Here is an 18,910-nt window from a genome sequence, read left to right as displayed (position 1 = left end):
AAACAAGCAAACAAAAAAGTAAGAGGAGAAAACAGGAGGGGGTGGGGGGATGGGGAGAGCAGGGGTGCCCCAGAAACACAGTGGGGCACCAGCACTGCTATTGACCCATTCTGATCCCCACATCCTACCAATATCACGACACAACAGGGACAAAACCAGGTGAATAAGATACAAGGAAAGGGGAAACAAAACTACACAAAATACCAGGCAAAATGTATGGAAAAGGCGTGGAGAACCTGATCGGTGTAGAGGCAAGGCCAAGGCCTCCATAACCAATGCCTACACTGAGAAAAAAACAAATGTTGTGAAGGAAATTATAGACAGATGTAACCATGCAAGAGTTGTCTGCTAACACCAGGGACGAAGCAAGTGGGGCAGTATAATTATTGCGATGGGCCAAAAGATGGAGGCATTCTAGCAAAATATGGATCACCAGGGGTGGGAGGGGCACAATTACAAAGGCTCATTGTGGAATAAAAAATCATGGGTTAACTTAATATGGCCGAAATGAAGGTGGCAGAGCACAGTAGGTTCCAGCCGAGAGCGACAGGGAAGAACACCATGTGGTAGAAGTCTCCTTGACTGCGCGAAGTTTACTAGACAGTAGGGTAGCCAACTACAAGTTGGCCCACAACTGAGCAAAAAGTGATTTGATGTAAAGTTGAAAACCTGCACCTGGAAATATCACAGGAAATGGGGGTAGGCTACTGCCCACCCAGCCAGATGATCATTAAGTTCATTACCCAGGATACCTAAGTGGCTGGGAACACAAAGGAAATCAACTGAACAATCAGCATCGCCAAGACTGGCAAGAAGGACATCGATGGCAGAGACCAAGGGGTGGCAGGAAAAACACTGAGATATAGTCTGAATGCCCTCACTGAGACTCTACATGACTAAACTTGCTTGAGGAAGGACCATTTAACAAACCAAGAGGGCCCAATAGATGGCCACCAGTTCTGCAGTAAACACCCCAAACATGGCAGGCAAGAGATGATTTTCCACACCAACAGAAAACATGATGGCATACGCCATATTATTGGAGGACTTAGAGTGATCGGTATAAAAAACAATGGGATACTGAAACTAGGAAAAGAGCGTTCAGAACAAACAACGGAACGCCGTTGGAGCAATGGAGGTTTTCGGACCCCAGAAGAGATCTATCCGAATCCGAGGCTGAGTAACTAACCAATGGGGAATGGTTGGGAGAGAACAAGGGGAAGAGGGCAAGGAGGGGAGATGGAAATCATCGTGGAGAGATGCGAGGCAGAGCCCAACCTGTAAACCCTTCCGAGAGCAGACAGCAAGCAGGCGATGGCCCAAAGCCACAAAATGAAAAGACCACGGTCAGGTACTGAACATCAAAGTAGAGCTCCGGACCAGCGTGGACCATAGTACAGTGACAGAACTGCACTATCCTTAACTTAAAGGAAGAGAATTGAAAGCCGTGCAAGTAGTGTCCACGTAGAAGTACACTGGATGGCACTACAGAGCTGTTGTTCCGCAGAGGCTGCCGAGAGGGAGCTAGCCCAAATATAGAAATTGTCCATACAGAGCAGGTGAGACCAACGGTCTGGCAGTGGCCATGAGTCCATTAATAGTGATGAAAAAAAGAACACTTAACACAGAACCCTGTGGAATGGCATTTTCCTGGGTCTGCGGACAGCTGAGAATGGTTCCAACCCACACTCGGACTGGAGGGACAGGAACTAGTGAATAAGAATCAGGAGGGGACCCTGAAGACCCCCCTCATGGTGCATAAGGAGGATGTGATGGTGCCCAGTTGTCTCTTAGGCCATACGGAGACTGAAGAAAACTGCAACAAGATGGCAGCACTGAGAAGAGGCCTGCCGAACTGCGGTTTCCTATTGAAGCAGATGATCAATTGGAGACTGTCCATCCTGAAAGCCATACTGGTAGAGAGATAAAAGGTCCCGAGATTTGAAGACTCAATTGAGCCGACAAGTCACCATCCATTCCAGTAACTTGCAGGGGACACTGGTCAGGGTGAATGGCCAGTAACTAACAAGGTACGTGGATCCTTGCCGGTTTTAAGGACAAGAGCCACAACACTGTCTTGCCATTAGAGAGAGGAAAATGCATTGGAGCCAAATACGGTTAAACGCCCGGAGGAGATATTGTAGTTGTAGAAGACTGAGGTGTTGAAGCAATTGGTTATGGATGGAATCATGGCCAGAGGCTGAATTGTGGGAAGAAAAGAGGGACAGAAGAAGCTCCAATTCAGTAAAAGGTTCACTGTAGTATTCCAAGTGGGAAGCTTCAGGCTGCTGTTTCCGGAGGAGGAAGGCGCCTGGAAAGGAGGTTGACACTGATGCTGTCACAAAATGGGTCCTGAGGTGTTCCACAAGAACTCATGGATCTGTACCAAGGCCATCAGGAAGGGCGAGACCCAGGATGGAAGACCGCCACTCTCAACCTTGGAGGGTGTGGAGTGTAGCCCACACCCATGACAAAGGAACAGAAGAACCTAGAGAGAAGATAAAATGTTCCCAACACACCCACTTGCTCTGTTTTATTAAGTAATGGGCTTTGATGCAAAGACATTTTAAGGTAATATGGCTCAATGACAATCACAGATTGCAGTGGCAATGGCTGGCCAACAGCGAAAAGGGCCCAAGGGCCCATCAAGCAGGGAATGTCAATGCTGGCAGTGCAGATTATTTTATCTGACAGATCACAGATGACTTCATCAATACAATCTGACAAAGAAGGTGTAAACATGACCTTGAGGTATATAGAGGCCAGTCAGCATGGTGGAAAGCCCAACAGTGTAACCTGGTTATCAGGAGGTGGGATGAGAATGAGAGAATCAACAGGAGGTGGTCACTATCACAGACGTTGTCATGTGGCAACCAGTGCAAAGAAGGAAAAAAAGCAAAAGATCACTGGCAGAGAAGGGCCATATGCAACACTAAATCGTGTAGGGGAACCATCATTAACAAGGCACAGGTCATGGTCTGCACGAAATTGGTCAAAGAGGAACCCTCAACCAGATGGAGAAGCACAGCCCCACAAAGGGTGATGGGCTTTAAAATCTCCAATGAGGAGGAAGGAAGGGGGCAGATGCTGAAGGAGGGCAGTTAGGACAGCAGTTGTAGATGACCTGTCAGGAGGGATTGCAAACTATGACTCCAGAGTCCAATTGGACCTGGATAGCAACTGCTTCCAAAGTGCTACAAAATGGGATCCACATACCAACAATGTCCACATGGATCAATATGCAAATGCCAGCAGAAGCCCTCAAAGAGGCATAGAACCCACGACAGTTCGGTGAGTGAATATCAATAAAATGATATTCCTGGAAAATGACACAAGCTATCAAGTAAAAGGCAATAAGGGAATGCAACTCAGGGAGGTGACGGTTATATCCACTACAGTTCCACTAAATAAGCATGGAGCGGGTATCCAAAAGGGAAGCGAACGGGTTGGAGCCAATTAGGCCCTCGGGTCACTATTTGTCACCAACGGGCACAGGCTGACATCCACAAAAAAGAGGTCAGACTCAGGGAGATGGCACCTGTGGGGACACGGAGGGCGGGCGGGGGGGGGGGGGGGGGGACTTGGTCTTGGACTTATCTTTCTTTTTCATAAGTTGAGAAGGGCAGGGCACAGAGGGAGAGCAGGCTTCAGCAAGATTCGGAACTGAAAGACAGTGGGCAACCTTAGGGTGTATAGACTTTGTGTCTTGTGGCCAAGATGTGAGAGCAGGCCCCTGGCCTGAGAGACGCTGGTGGGAGGGGTCCCAGGGTGGAGTCCCACCATCTGTGGGCGCTGAAAGAGGGGCTGCCCTCATGGAGTGGGTGTCCAGATTCACCGCATAGAGGGTCCACTGTACAATGGAAAGAGATTTGCCCGAAATGCATGCACTCTAAACATCTCATGAGTAGCGGGACATACAGCTTCATGTCACACTGATAAAACATACCCTTGAACTTCTCCAGGAGGGTATATCCCACAAATGCCAGAAAAAAGTCGCCAGTGTCAATACCATTGTCCTTACGACCTTTCTGAACACGCTGAACAAAATGAATGCTCCAACATTCCAAATTGGCCTGGAGTTCTTCATCAATTTGAAGCATTATGTCCCTATGAAAAATGAGTCCCTGACCAATTTCAAGGACTGGTGAGATGAAATGGAAGCCAGAATTTCGCCAAGATCATTACAAGCAAGAAGGACTGCAGACTAGGTGGCAGAAATTTTGATCAACAGTGAACCCGACTGCATCTTGTGGAGAGACTCCACTTTGCCAAATTTGTCTTTAAAATTTACCACAAAAAATAATGGCTTTGTGACAGTGAATGTGTCCCCATCTGTCCTAGTACACATGAAGTAGTGGGAAAAGTGTTTCATCCCAAGCCAGCGAGCCTGGCTGTCCCCCCAAGGTGTAACCAGGGAAGGGAAGGCCGGAGCTTCAGAAGAAGCAGCATTAAATGATCCATTACCAACCGAAGAGACAGTCATAGAAGAATGGCCAGTTTTTTGGAGTTTTATACATTTCATATGCAAAGCAACCACCCTGATATCACCCACTCTGATCAAGGGCTCTCCACATGGGTGTCATCCAGCCACAGCAGGGGCCATCTGGCACGGCAGCCGTTGCCAAGAGTTCCAATGGTCCAGAATGACAAGCAACTACTCATAGGCATACATGGGGAAGCAACAGCTCAGGTATTAGAAGTGTGTTCCCTGTGTTGTCAGGAGGCTAAGCCAGATGGGTCTATAACAACCCTATCACACACACTGGCTACACAGGATGGTGATCTAGCCAGGAGGAAGGAGGCCACAGCAGGGAAGGAAGAGGGGAGGAAGGAGGGCGAGGAATCTATAATGTAGACTCTAGGGAGGGAGTTCTTCCTCGATTGGCTCACACTATGGAAAGAAAATTTAGTGGTGGAGGTCAAAAGGGCACCAAAAATGCCTAAAAGGAAGGGTGAAAAAGCAAAGACAAAGAAAACAAAACGGCAAGAAATACAGAAAACCAGGTGGATAGCCACGTTGACATAAGTAAGAACACAGAGAGGGGAAGTGGGGGGAGGGAGGGTACAGAGAGGGGAAGTGGGGGGAGGGAGGGTGCAGAGAGGAAGCAGGGGGGCAGGGGGTAAGGAGGGGGAGGAGTGAGAACAGGGAGGGAGGGGGATGGGGAAGGAAATGCAGCCCGGGAAGGAAGAATGGACTGCAATAGGTTACAGCCCCCCCTTGGAGCCACGCATGATCTCACGAAAGAACTGTGAGCCCCCAGCGATAGCGGGGAATACCTTTGGTGCATTAATAAGAAGTATTTTGGAACACACACACACACACACACACACACACACACACACACACACACACACAAACTGTTCAATGGAATCCTTGGTGAGAGAGAATTCTATGGGATGTGGAACAAATCTAAATATATGTTGTCACAGACATCTGGCTACGCTACAACAAAGTGCTTATATAGACTATAACAACCAGGTATAACTAATGATAGGTGGCTAGTGTTAAATTTACATACTTTGCTTCAAGATGGAGTATTATTTACTAACTGCAAATAATTTAGACAGAGATAATTAGACCATTTTTCCTGCAAAAACAAAAATATTACCTTTACAGCATAGAAATCCTTCGCATTTAATCTGACACCAAATGCAGACTTTCTCTCCTCCAAAGATTGACTCTTATTGTTAACAACTGACACAGCATCTATATAGAGAAGGAACATGCTGGGTGCCTTACGTTTCTGATTTTCTTCATTATTCCGAACCTGAAATATATTCAGCTTATGTTATACCAATAAAATAATGGACAGCAATTTCTATTTAAATTGTAAAATATCTGTGTATACCTTAATAATGCCAATAACAGTTACAACATCCCCTGGAACACACGAATCTAAAAGGTCCTCCGTGAGCTCACATTCTACAGTGCGAGGGACCCTACCACCTTCACGCTGTGAATCAGTGCTATAGCATTAATTATTGAACCATTGTACATGAAAATATTAAGTTACAAATAAATGAATTGCTGTCTTACTCTGTCATCTGCAACTAGTTCCTGCAAACGTACTGACTGCCAATTAATAGTTTGTGTGTATGGAGATGAATGAAGAGGGGTGAAAGTTCTTCCTCTGCATCCTCCAGTTCTGCACTTTGTTGGTATTGTGAGCACTCCTTCAGGTTGTTTCACACACTGCATTCCATGACATATATTACACTCAAATGCCATCCACACACATAGAAGTTTTACACTGCTGACCCTTATGATTGTACCATGCACAGCTACTAATTTTCCTACACAGACAAAAAAATAAAAATAATCATCATACTATAATATACTGCAAAATAAAGAATACTTGTTTCGCCACTCACTTATCTTTATTGCGGAGAAAGAAATTTTAAAAAGATAATTATAAACAGACAGCATAATACACAATTAGCCCCTTATAAAAATACTGAGAGGGACCTTCAGGAAAGATGACAAATATTTTTTGCATCAAATACGCTGTTATTAATACTTACAAATTGACTATGTATACATTGTGGATAAAAGTGACAGAAACTACCAGCAAAAAACAATGTTCTACTAACAGTTCTATTGTAGAAATGCTATGTTAGGAAGTAACTGGTCCATTTACTATACACAATAGTTTGACATGAAAATGGCGCCAACTCTTCTCTTTTCCAGCCAGTATCATGTTAAGGATTATCTGCTGTCAACATGACACCTTTAATTAATTACAAATATGTCTTTAGCTGGTATCAATGACTGCCAGATATGAGATCTCCACTCTTATGTGAAATATCCACAGTCATTTCGAATTTAAAAAACATATTTTGTACTGTCCGTCATACATGTTTTCTGAAAATGATATTGATGACTACTAAAACTTGAGATGTAAACTGAAACCTGCAAAAGTTCCACAAATTTTTATTTCCAACCTAGTGCTGTACGGACAGGAGGATTCTCCAGTGTACACTATTCTGGAAACAAGATAAAAGTCAAAATTCTGTATGGTTTTTTGGTGGATGGTATATGGTTAGCAGAATTTACACCTCATCTGCCCCCTCCCCACCGCACCTTTCCTCTAATTTCCTGATCCACATGCAGAAGATACACAAGACGAAATATTTGCAGCATCCCTCTTCAATATCAAAATTTCCGTACTTCTCTTATTCAATAAGCAAGGTAAAAGTGTAAGGAAATAATGTGTTTCTTGACTTTTACTGAAATATTTTATCCCCATGATGCACAGCACATTCCTTGTAGCCTCTCCCTTAGGGGTTTACTGAAAATTGTGTGACAGCTTCACACTAACTAGAGAAACTCGTAGCAAATTGCACAGCTGTTCTTTGAATGTCTTCTCTCCTTTCCTACCTCCTCTCACTGTCCCTCACTAATCCTACTTAGTAAGGGTCTCAGTTCAGTGATCAATACTCGAGAAGTGGTGAAAAAAGGGTTTTATATGTGAATATCTTCATTGGTGAACTACATCTCTTTATGATTTCTTCAATAAAATTCACACTCTCATCGGCCTACCAATAGAGAGAACTTAACTGGTTGCTCGATCTTCAATCTCTGGACAGTTACTCCAAGATATAACACAGCTGTCACTGGTTGCAGTGATTGATTGCCAATTGTGTAGTCAAATGATGATAGGGTTTTTTCATCTAGTAATGTGGTCCAATCTGTTCATTATGCTTTTATCTGCAAGTCATCCCACATTTTGTAACAATTTTCAAACATTGCACTTGTAACGGGACATCCTCATGTAGCATTACTTTTCCTCAACAGTAGTAGTCAATACCAGTAATATTATTCAAATTTTGGACAGGTCCATTTTATCTCAGCTGTTTTTCTGAAAAATTTCATATCATTTTATACACAATATGTTATATTTCAAGCTAAAATTTATGAAAAGAAATTACTTTATTTTCGATGTTACAATCGATAAATTCTAGCTCTGAATCTACATTTAATATTTATTTATTTATTTTTAGAAATATTGAAATTATGAATTATCTGGCATACTTAAAATTTCTATTACGAGTTACACAATCTAGTACTGTTTATTATGTTTATTTCTGGATTCATTTATGAAATAATAATCAAAATTAATAGAAATTCATTTGTCAAGAAAAACTGTAAACCCTTTGGTTATTGTTATTACTGTAGAGTGAGGTAGTAGTAAGCATAACCCTGATGTTATCAGACGTATTTTTGTATTTTGGACGAACAATGTAATTTTGGCTTTGTTAATGTGAAAATCCAAAACACTTTGTGATATACTAAATGTGACAGAATAAATTAACGTAAAAACAAAAATTCTACAATGACATTCTTCAAAATTATTTACATCAACTGAATCATGAAGACCCTAAAATGTGAGACTTTCAGCTTCAAGAATCTGACCCAAAGACATGAAGAACTGGAGACAACTCTACAAGAACAAATAAGTAGACTAAAAAGCTTATCATAATCTTACTCCTCTCGAGTCTTCAGAAAAGACTTTACTCATCGTGAACAACAGCTGCAATAAAGAAGGAAGGGGCAGATTACACACTGTAACTGCATCATTTGCAAACAGGCCTGGATAGCTAAGAACAGTTAGCAAGGTCGTATAGATGAAAATTGTGAACAGTAATAGTTCGATCACACTTTCTTGTGGTACACCAGATACTACTTTCATTCCTGGTGATACTTCCCTGTTTAGAACAACAAACTGTTTTCTGTTTTCTAGGAGTCTCTGAACTAACTGCATGCCAATTATTTTTTTTTTTTTTACATGAACTATAATATCATAAATAATATCAATTATGCTTCTTAATGAACAAAGGTTAGTTTGAGTTTTATTTGTAGCCAGTTAAAACTGCAGTACATTGTAGTTCTTTTCTAAGAGGGATGTTTCGGTTATATTTTGATTTTATGTTTCATAAGGTCATAAAAATGAATATTGCTTTCATCGTTTAAAATTATATTACCAAGCAGAAGCTTTCTGTAATCAAGGAAGTCAACACTGTATTATTCCATATATTAAGTTGTCTAGGGGTAAAGAACGCTTATTTTGTAACTGTGGTACTTAACATATGCATTGTAAAGAAATGTAAAAGTCCTTGCTCACCTGCAGATTTATGAGATTTTGATTTTCTCTAATAAAACACAATATTTAGTTCAAACTTTCCATTTCTAGCATTATTATAAATTTCATACAGAGAGGCTGAGAATTGCTGTACAGACTTTGAAATTTTACTACTTAACACCAGCAAATACACGGTTAAAACTAAAAGATAAGAATATACTCACTGAAAAGGCTGCTCTTTACTGATCTAGTGGAAAAATGTTGTCTTATTGAAGAATTCATGAATGACAATTTTATCATTGAAAACAATAGTGAGTATTAGATTAAAACAGCAGCTGCATAGCACAGAACGGGGAACAGTGGCTTTTCTCAAAGTAGCTGTTTTTTCCCTTGCATACATAATGTAATCTACATCTAATTAGCTTAAATATTAGTTTAGTAGATTTACAGAAGCCTCAATTTGTTGTTGGCGTACTTTACAGAAGTAGCCAGCAGTGGTTAATATACAGGGTGTATCAAAAAGAATCATCCAACTTAAAATAAATCTTAACTATTATGTTGTTTGAGGTAAGTGCGTGAACAAAGTACTGTTGGAAAGAGAAAAACTATCAAGTTTTATATGGTTCTCACTAGATAGCAGCAATGTGCGCCCACTTCAGTTCCAGTAAAAATCGTGTCAACACAACAGAAAGCATTTTGTGTTCTACATTTTGCGCAGTGCAGGTCAGTAATAACTGTTCAGAGTGGTGAGGCAAGGCAGTACATGATCTGGATAGGGGAGCAGTGGCGTGGCTTTTAGTTATAACAGAAAAGGTAACTTGAGGCAATGGGAAATAAGTTAGCAAAAGTTTAGCACAGGGGGGATTGCGAGAATCCAGGATATCCTGGAGAGACAATTCCCACCTGAATTGTTCGAAAAAACTTGCGTCAGAAGGAAGTAGCCTAACGGCCAAGTAGTAAAGCACTTGTTTAAATCATTAGTGTTGAGGTGTGCAGCATGTTCGGCAACTGGATGATCAAAGTTAGGGTTTGCCACAGTTTGTCAGTGGGCATTCATGTGAGAGGACAGTTGGTTACTTGAAACTTCCTGGCAGATTAGAAATGTGTGCTGGCCCGAGACTTGAATTCAGGACCTATGCCTTTTGCGGGCAAGTGATCTAGCAACTGAGCTACCCAAGCATGACTCACGACCCGTTGTGACTACTGCCAGGAAGTTTCATATCAGCGCACACTCTGCTGCAGAGTGAAAATTTCATTCTGGAAACATCCGCTAGGCTGTGGCTAAGCCATGTCTCCACAATATCCTTTCTTCTAGGAGTGCTAGTTCTGCAAGGTTTGCAGAAGAGCTTCTGTGCGCAGAAGAGCTTCTGTGAAGTATGGAAGGTAGGAGACGAGGTACTGGCAGAATTGAAGCGGTAAGGATGGGTCATGAGTCGTGCTTGGGTAGCTCAGTTGGAAGAGAACTCACCCGCAAAAGGCAAGGGTCCCGAGTTCAAGTCTCAGTCCAGCACACAGTTTTAATCTGCCAGGAAGTTTCCTATCAGTGCACACTCCACAGCAGAGTGAAAATTTCATTCCAGGTGGTTACTTGTCAGGCCCACATAGAAAGCTGTACAGTAACTGCAGCTTAGCTGATATACAACGTGGCCGCTTTCACATGTGGCCCTGCCTTTTATTGGGTAAGAAATGGCTGTGACTGGACTGTGATAGGAAGTGATGGGTGGATGTGGAGGCAAGGTCTCACACCTGGGATGAACACAAGGGACTGATTCATGGTATCCATCCCTACTCTAATTGTGCTTCCAATCCTGCAACCCATGGGTCATTCCCTGGTGGTTGACACAGGCGCAAGACTTGTCCCATTCAACCACCCACACCCTCCTACTGCAGTTCAGTTGCAGGCATCTCCTACCCAATTACAGACAGGACCACATGTGAAAGCAGCCATGTAATACAGTATTTCAGCACTGTTCTAAATGGTCATGAGAAGTAATCAACTGTCCCCTCGTATGAACAGCCACCACAAACTGTGGCAAACCGCATACTTGATCATCCAGTCACCAAAAATGCTGCGCACCACAACACTAATGACTTCAAAAGATGCTACACTACATGGGCCTTTCAGATACTCCATTGTAACACAAGTTTCTCTAAACTACACGGGTGGGAACTGTCCCTCTAGCACATCCTGTGCCCTTGCACTCCCCCTGGCCTAAACCTCCACTAACTTCTTTTGCACTAACTCATTTTACTTATCAAATCTCTCTTCTGTCTCCACCATTGCTTCCCTATTCACATCATATACTGTGTGTGTGTGTGTGTGTGTGTGAGTGAGAGAGAGAGAGAGAGAGAGAGAGAGAGAGAGAGACCCTCTTACTAAAGGAGGAGGAGCAAGAGTTTGAAAGCTAGTTTTAACTGTTCATTATTACATGTTTTTGTGTGCCACACACCAGTCCTCTATAACATGCAATGGTTGCCAACTATTTGCTAAATATATTAAGGTGTCAACTTCTGTTGCATAAATGACAAACCCATATCACAGGCAGTATATCTAGATCATATAATAAGTAATTTACACCTAAAGAAAACAGAATTTTACACAGTCAAACTGAGCATTTCCAATCATGAGGGACTATGGCACAGACAAACTCTCAATAGTAAAATAATCCAAACCTGTACTGAACAGAGAAGTGTTACAAGATTGATTAATGTCTCACAGCTAAACCATTCAATAAAATAAGATAAAATACTAATCAATGCAGATGCTAATGAATCAACCAAAAAATTTCTAGATAAGTTAACTTTGAAGCATGTCGTCCTAAATGCTATACAAGAAACCAAACAAGTAGAGTCCCTGTACTAAACAACAAAATCTACAAAATTGGTACACCCCATGTCTAAGTACAAAAAGAATCATGATGCTACTGTACTACAATAGATCAAATGCATAGTGATGCTGACAATGGGGATGAGTGTAGAATCATTAGAAGCCTGAAATAAATGAAGTGAAAAGCAAATGATGCATATACTGTATACTGAACTCAGTCAATAAATGTAAAGCTAAATGGGGAATTATTAACCTAACACTCAAAGTGCACATTTTGTCAATTTTTAATCATATGACGACATGGAGGATGTGAGTAAGGCAGAGACATCACTGTCACTAATAAGCAGTGAACTAATAGATGGCTTTTACTGTGTATCAGAGGTGATCACTGTATCAACAGCTAAATTCAGCAAATGCAGAGGGGAGAATTACTGTGATCCTTCAGATTATATTATTAAATATATCAGAAAGCAAATCGTAATGTCATTGACTTAAATAACCTGAAAGCTACCATCCAATATTGCTCATACCTATAATATCCAAGGCAATATAATGTTGTATTCAATTACAAATAGCAGCTATTTTGAGGATCACAATCTACTTTCCACTTCACGCTTTGGTTTTACGACAGGTTTGCCTACAGTAAATGCAGTAGGAACTCTTCTCACTGATACTCTTGGTGGTTTTGTGAAAAATTCCTTCAGTTTTGCCTTACTACTAGACCTAGGCAAAGCATTTGATACTGTATCACATGAATACTCATAATAAAAGCTAGAATGCTATGGTATCAAGAACAAAAAACTGGCAGTAATTAGATTATACTTGACTAGCAGATCTCAGGTGACTATGGTAAATAACCATCAATCAAATGCCCTACCAGTTGTTAGAGGTCTACCATAAGATTTGGTACTTTGACCCTTTCTTTTTCTTGTGCACATGAAAGACTTGCCTGCTTTCTTACCTCAGAAGTCCATAATATATGCTGATGACACTACCCTGATTACTGTAGATAACCACTTGGAGGGGGCGAGGGGAAAAAACAAAAGCAATGCTCGAAAAGTTTGTCACATGGCTCAACAATAACAGGCTTATAATAAACAACAGCAAGCTGGAAACTACGTACTTCTTCCTGCACAACCAACTGAAAAAGTACACGAGTATGACATTGTTAGATTTCTCAGGAGCCACCTGGATCCCAAACTGACTTGAAATAGCCACACCAAACAGTTATGTGTACCAAATTATCTAGAGTAGTCTTTTTGTTAAGCAAATTAAAAACATTAGTAAACAGCTGCTACTATCTTCCTACTATGCCTTCTATGGGTCTTATCTGCAATAAGCAATAAGTATGGAGCATTTATCCTGGTTCTAGAACAGAGTTCCTGTGGCAGGAGAAAGCTATAAGAGCAATGACAGGAATTACAAGCTGAGAATCATGTCTAAAGATTTATAAAGAACTAAACATCTTGATTGTACCTTCCCTTTATAGTAAAACATGTCTTCTTTTCACAAAAAACTATACCTTGCAGAGCAGCTATCCATTCCCATGAAACTAGAAACAGTAATACACTGGATGTAGAATTTACATGACTGCGCAAGATTCAAAGTAGTTTTAAACACATGGGAATGAATCTACATAACAACCTACCACTATCAATGAGAGATTTGCCTAATCATACTTTTGAGAAGCATCTTCATAAATTATTAGTTGATAAGTGTATTTACAGTGTTAAGGAATTTAAATATGCACAGCAAATCTCCTTACCCCCATCTATTGCTCAAACCCATCACTTACTGTAACAATTAAGCTAAGAAGAAAATAAAAATTCAATATTTCGTATTCTTAAAACTGTTTAAGAGCATGTAAATAATGAAGAGTCGTATAACATGGAGTGTGAATAGTGTTTCTTACTATTTTCAAGGGCACAAGATCACTTAGACAATACTATGCAAATTTCAAACAATAATATGGTAAAATATTAAACGTGATGTAAAACTTGAAATGTAAAATTGTCTGTTTCAATATATATTGGGTAACAAATAAAAATAAAAAATCAATGACCTCTTGAATGAAGGTAATTATCCAGAATGTCTGAATCACTTATCTACATCACTTATAACTGTAATTTAAAATATAACAGAATATTGCATGTGTAAACAGACGAGCCAATAGCTTCAATCTAACATTATACACGGTCCGGCAATAAAACCTCCCACATTTGATGTAGCCAGCGTACGAGATGTATTGAGGATACTGTTGTGGAGTGAGTTTTGTTTGAATGGTGTGTGCGTGCCATTTTCACTGTGCATCATGGTGTGGCTTAGTGAGCATCATGTGTTTGTTGTTGAGGAATTTACTCGTAATTAGTGATTAGTACTCGGCGAGCATTTCGGAGACGATTCGAACTTGGGTCGACATGATCGGGTCCCAGATAGAAAAACTTTTCAACTGTGGGTGTCAAACTTTAGAAAGACAGGTCCAGCACTGAAAAGAAAACCTACTGGCTGTCCTTGGACTGCAAAAACACCGGAAAATGTGGCACATGTGAGAGTGTCTGTGCAACAATCACCAACGCATTCAGCACTTAAACGTGCAGCTGCCCTGGGATTACCTGATAGGAGTGTCAGAAGAATTCTTCATAGAGAACTTCATATGCACCCCTTCAAAATGATGGTCACTCAGGAATTAAGTGAGAGAGATTTTGAAACTTGCAGAGCTGTGTGTGAGGAAATCCTTCAAAACATTCCACCTCACACTTTATTTCTTTGGATGAGGTCCATTTCCACTTATCAGGAACTGTAAACAAAAGAATTTCTGCTACTGGGCTGCAGCCCTCATGAAATTCATCAGCGACCACTACACAGTCCTCATGTGACAGCTGGGTGCACCATTGCTGAGTGTTTTGTGTGGGGACCATATTTTTTTGAAGAATGTGGCCACACGGTAACAGTTAATTCATAGCGTTATTGTCACATGCTAGAGACCTTCCTCCAACCTAGGCTGAACCAGATTATTGCAGATCAAGAAGTGTGGTTCCAGCAAGATGGAGCAACATCCCACACCTCACGACGTTCTGTGGAAATGTGCGAGTTGGTTCCTGGTCATCTTGTCTCTTTGCGAGAAGACGCCGTGTGGCCCTCAATGTCACCTGATTTATTGTCTTGTGATTTTTTTTCTTTGGGGATGCTTAAAGGCTCTAGTATACAAACATCATCCCACAGCACTGCAACCATTCCACGAGAAATGGCATGAAGATGTATAGAGAACTTTCAGGACAGACTACATCAATGTGCCAACAATGGAGGATGTCATTTAGCAGACATAATTTTTAAAAACAGATAATCCAAAACAGGAAAGTATGTATTTTTCATAAACAAAAGTAATTTTTCTCTATCATATTTAGTTTTTCTGTGACAACCTATTAAAATGAGGGAGGTTTCATTGCCAAACCCTGTACTTTGCTCTTAACAAAATGGGTTCGAGTCCAGCCCTTCTGCAGTCAAGGCAGTTGAGAGTATGATAGCTAAAGTATACAATTATTTTGAAAATAATAATAATAACAATTAATGATAATAACTTGAAACTGAGAAGGATTTTGAAAGCAACTGCTTCAAGAAAGAAAATGGACAACTGGTTCTAAACAATCAATAAAACTACAAGAAACTTGCCAGGTGTTTCGAAGAACTACTTAACTGACCAGAACTGACACACATCAGTGAGGACACTAACTATAATTCATTACCACCAGATGAACAAGATATGACCAGACAGATAAAAAGACTAAAAGACAATAAACCATCAGGGAAAGATGGAATTGTAGCAGAAATCCCGAAATCAGCAGGCTGAAACACTATAAAAGAAATCTTCAGAATCAGGCAAGACATTTAGCAACTAGCACAAATTCCAGGAGAATAAAAAAAAAATTATTTATTCACCTGTTAAACAAGACGGGAAACAGAACAGATGTAAATAAGTACAGGACAATCTCACTAGCATCAATGCAATCTCAGTGTCTTCTTGATAGAGTGCAGAAGCAACTTAAACCAAAAATTAATAGCAGGCAGGATCCAGACCAGACCTTTTACATCCAGCACAAATCCTGAACCTAAAGCTAATCCTAAGGCAGCAGTGAATTTGTAGGAAAAATTTAGTCTGTACACTTGCCTATGACTCAGTTGACACTGAATCACTCTTTCAAATATTGAAAGAACAAGCTTTATATCTGACAACACTTGCAATAATGAAACAGACCCTGACAAACACAAAGTCCTAGGTTAAATTTATGTGAGAACACTCAGATCCTTTCAAAATCAAAACAGGAGGAACACAAAGAGATGGGTTGTCTTCATTATTTTTCAACTGTGTCCTTGAGAAAGTGATACAAGAATGATGAAATAGAAATCAGTACTCACAACTGACCAGCCAATTACTTTAGTGTAGATACAAGTTAAATATAGATTGTCTACCATTTGCAGATGTTTTTGCCGTACTAACTTGCGACATTTTCTCAGCCCAAAAACAGACTGAACTCTTGAAAAACCACAGAAAAAGTCAGTCTCCAGATAGCTTTTGAAAGGATGGTGTACATGACCTGGAATAAAGAAGTACCAAACTTGGAGACAAAATATGGCAAAATCAAATGAGCTCCACAATTTTCAGTATCTTGGTGAAACCATTCAGGAAAATGGAATTCACAAATGACCGGTTGGTACACAGAAAAATCAAAGAAGAAGACTGAAACATCATTGCCTGAAGAGAGAAAGGAAGCCAAGCTATGCACTTCATCATATTTATCACTTTTTTTTAATTCTTGTAACTTGAAAGGATACTAGATTCTTTGCCTTTAGCTTTAATGTCGGTCCAGTTTGTTTTCATTTTATTGCCACCAGGTCACCAACTTTAAACTCTGAGGCTTTGTTCTGATGTTGGTCAAAGCTAGCACGGTTTTCTTCTTGAATTTTACTGATTTGTAGCTAAGTTTCTTCCTATAGTTTACTGTGTCTCTCTTCAAATGAATTAATAATTCCTTCATCTAACAATTTTGTGATGTAAAGATCAGTCTGTATATGCATTGTAACTTCTATTGAAAGTCCAAATGACTTTTTCTCAATACTCCTGCAGTATGCTGAATACATGGAACGTTGAACTGATGACACCAACTTACACTATTCATTAGGGCTATCAATACTATGCTTAGTAGTGATTTTAGTCAAAGTAGAACTGATCCTCTCAATCTGCCCATTGGGTCGAGGAGTCCTGTCACTATTAATATATGTTCAATTCCTTGTGTAATCCAGCCATCATCGAATTCTTGAGAAGTAAAGCAATTCTCTCTATTGGTAATTACTCAGACTGGATTCCCAAAACCAGTTTTCTGTAATTCCATCTTACTAATAGGTTCTGTTGATTTTGAAGCCTTTACAGAATATACCCAGGTAAGTGCACCAATAATATGTAGAATGCTGTTTATCCTTTGTGTTTGATTGAAACGGTCCAATACAATCCATATATAACAACCTTGTTTTACTTCCTCTTCAGTTCACTTAACTGCATAACGATCTTTCTCATTTACAAGCATGACAATTTCATGTTACGCAGTGTGCAGAACCACTGAAGTCTCTCTTCCGTTATGGAACTTGAAAAGATCCTATCTCTCATTGAAAAGTTTTCGTAAGGCTCTTCTTGATTGCTGCTAAACCAACATCATTTGCTTGAGCTTTCCTAATTATCTGTGAAGACAAGCAGTATGTTCGTACAGTGAGTTAAGGCATCTGCATGTCTCACCACAGAACCACGTCTGTGTTTGATGGTGTAGGAATACTCTTCCAAGACAAAAGCCCATTCTGTTATTCTTCGTGACAAGTCCTTTGTTACAATTTTAAAATGTATTCCTAGTAAATACATCCGCAATTTCCTTAAGGCATCAGCAATAGCTAAAACTTCAAGCTCCTAAGTACTGTATTTCTCCTCTTGAGGTGTGTTTTGCTCATATACAAGACCGAATGGACCAGGCTGCTGAAATGCGTCATCGTCACTCTTTGTTGGTGTTATAATATTGTCCACGTACATAATTTATGATGTTCTCTCAAGCCAATGCCAAAAAAAGGAACACTGCAGGTGAATTTGATAATGCAGTGGAACTTTTCTGAACTGAAACTGCCCTGAATGACTCACAAATGAGGTACATTTTTGCAAAGCTTTCTTCAGTGCAGCCCACAATGTAAGCTCCTTCCTGCCAAGAAATAACAGCTTAGCCAAAATTTCTACTGATTTTTGTGTGAAATCAAGCATTTTCAGTCAAGTCCAACCCATCAAAAACACCGATTCCTTGAAGTCCATGATCCACTTTCTTACTGGATATCTGTCACCACCACCACCACATGACTTAAGAGCATCCTCAACATGATGAAGTGACCTTTTTTTTAAAAAAAAAATCTTTTATCACTACCCATTTTGAATGCAAACTCTTCATCACCACCAGCACCAACCTCTTAACATTCAATGTAATCATTAATTTTCACTGCAAGATTGCCAATGTTGGATACATAACAACAAATATCTATTTTTCGTCCCACTATCTATACACAATATACTGCAGACTGCTCCCAACTCCACTTCTGAAAATAATGCTTTAGTGGATAACTTCTTACCTTCAAGTTCACCAGGTACTGACTGAAAAATAAAACCAGAAAATTCTCTCCAAGCAATTTCTGATTTCATCTGTCATCTGGAACTGTTCTGAAAATTAACTCATGTAGAGATTTAATGGTTTTAACTGGCATAGATATTATATCTTTATTTACTCTTTCGATTTCACCTAACAGTGCCATTTCTAGATCCCCTCCCCCTTCTTTTTTACCCGTCAGCTATTTCTCATATAGTCACATTTAAAAGTCTCATTGCGTCATTCTGTTACTGCCGATCATCATTAAAATGTGAATATTCATCACTGATCAAAACTAAACACAATTACATGTCCCTACGTCATTGCAAGAAATTTTT

At 40.2% G+C, this 18,910-nt stretch overlaps 1 protein-coding gene across 1 annotated transcript in view; it reads right to left on the bottom strand.

Annotated features, from left to right (window-relative positions):
• The window catches only part of LOC126469898 (DNA helicase MCM8-like), a 181,330-nt gene that overhangs the window by 110,839 nt on the left and 51,581 nt on the right, over positions 1-18,910 (bottom strand). Inside the window, exons 5-7 of the mRNA XM_050097246.1 lie at positions 6,038-6,294; positions 5,850-5,954; positions 5,610-5,768 (exon numbers count right to left, since the gene is read on the bottom strand). Of these exons, the coding sequence (XP_049953203.1) occupies positions 5,610-5,768; positions 5,850-5,954; positions 6,038-6,294 (521 nt within the window). The remainder of the gene's footprint in view (positions 1-5,609; positions 5,769-5,849; positions 5,955-6,037; positions 6,295-18,910) is intronic.

The sequence above is a fragment of the Schistocerca serialis genome, chromosome 1, assembly GCF_023864345.2.
Source record: "Schistocerca serialis cubense isolate TAMUIC-IGC-003099 chromosome 1, iqSchSeri2.2, whole genome shotgun sequence".
Lineage (NCBI taxonomy): Eukaryota > Metazoa > Arthropoda > Insecta > Orthoptera > Acrididae > Schistocerca > Schistocerca serialis.
The sequence above is the reverse complement of the archived record's forward strand: the minus strand, read 5'-3'. Positions and strand labels throughout refer to the sequence as shown.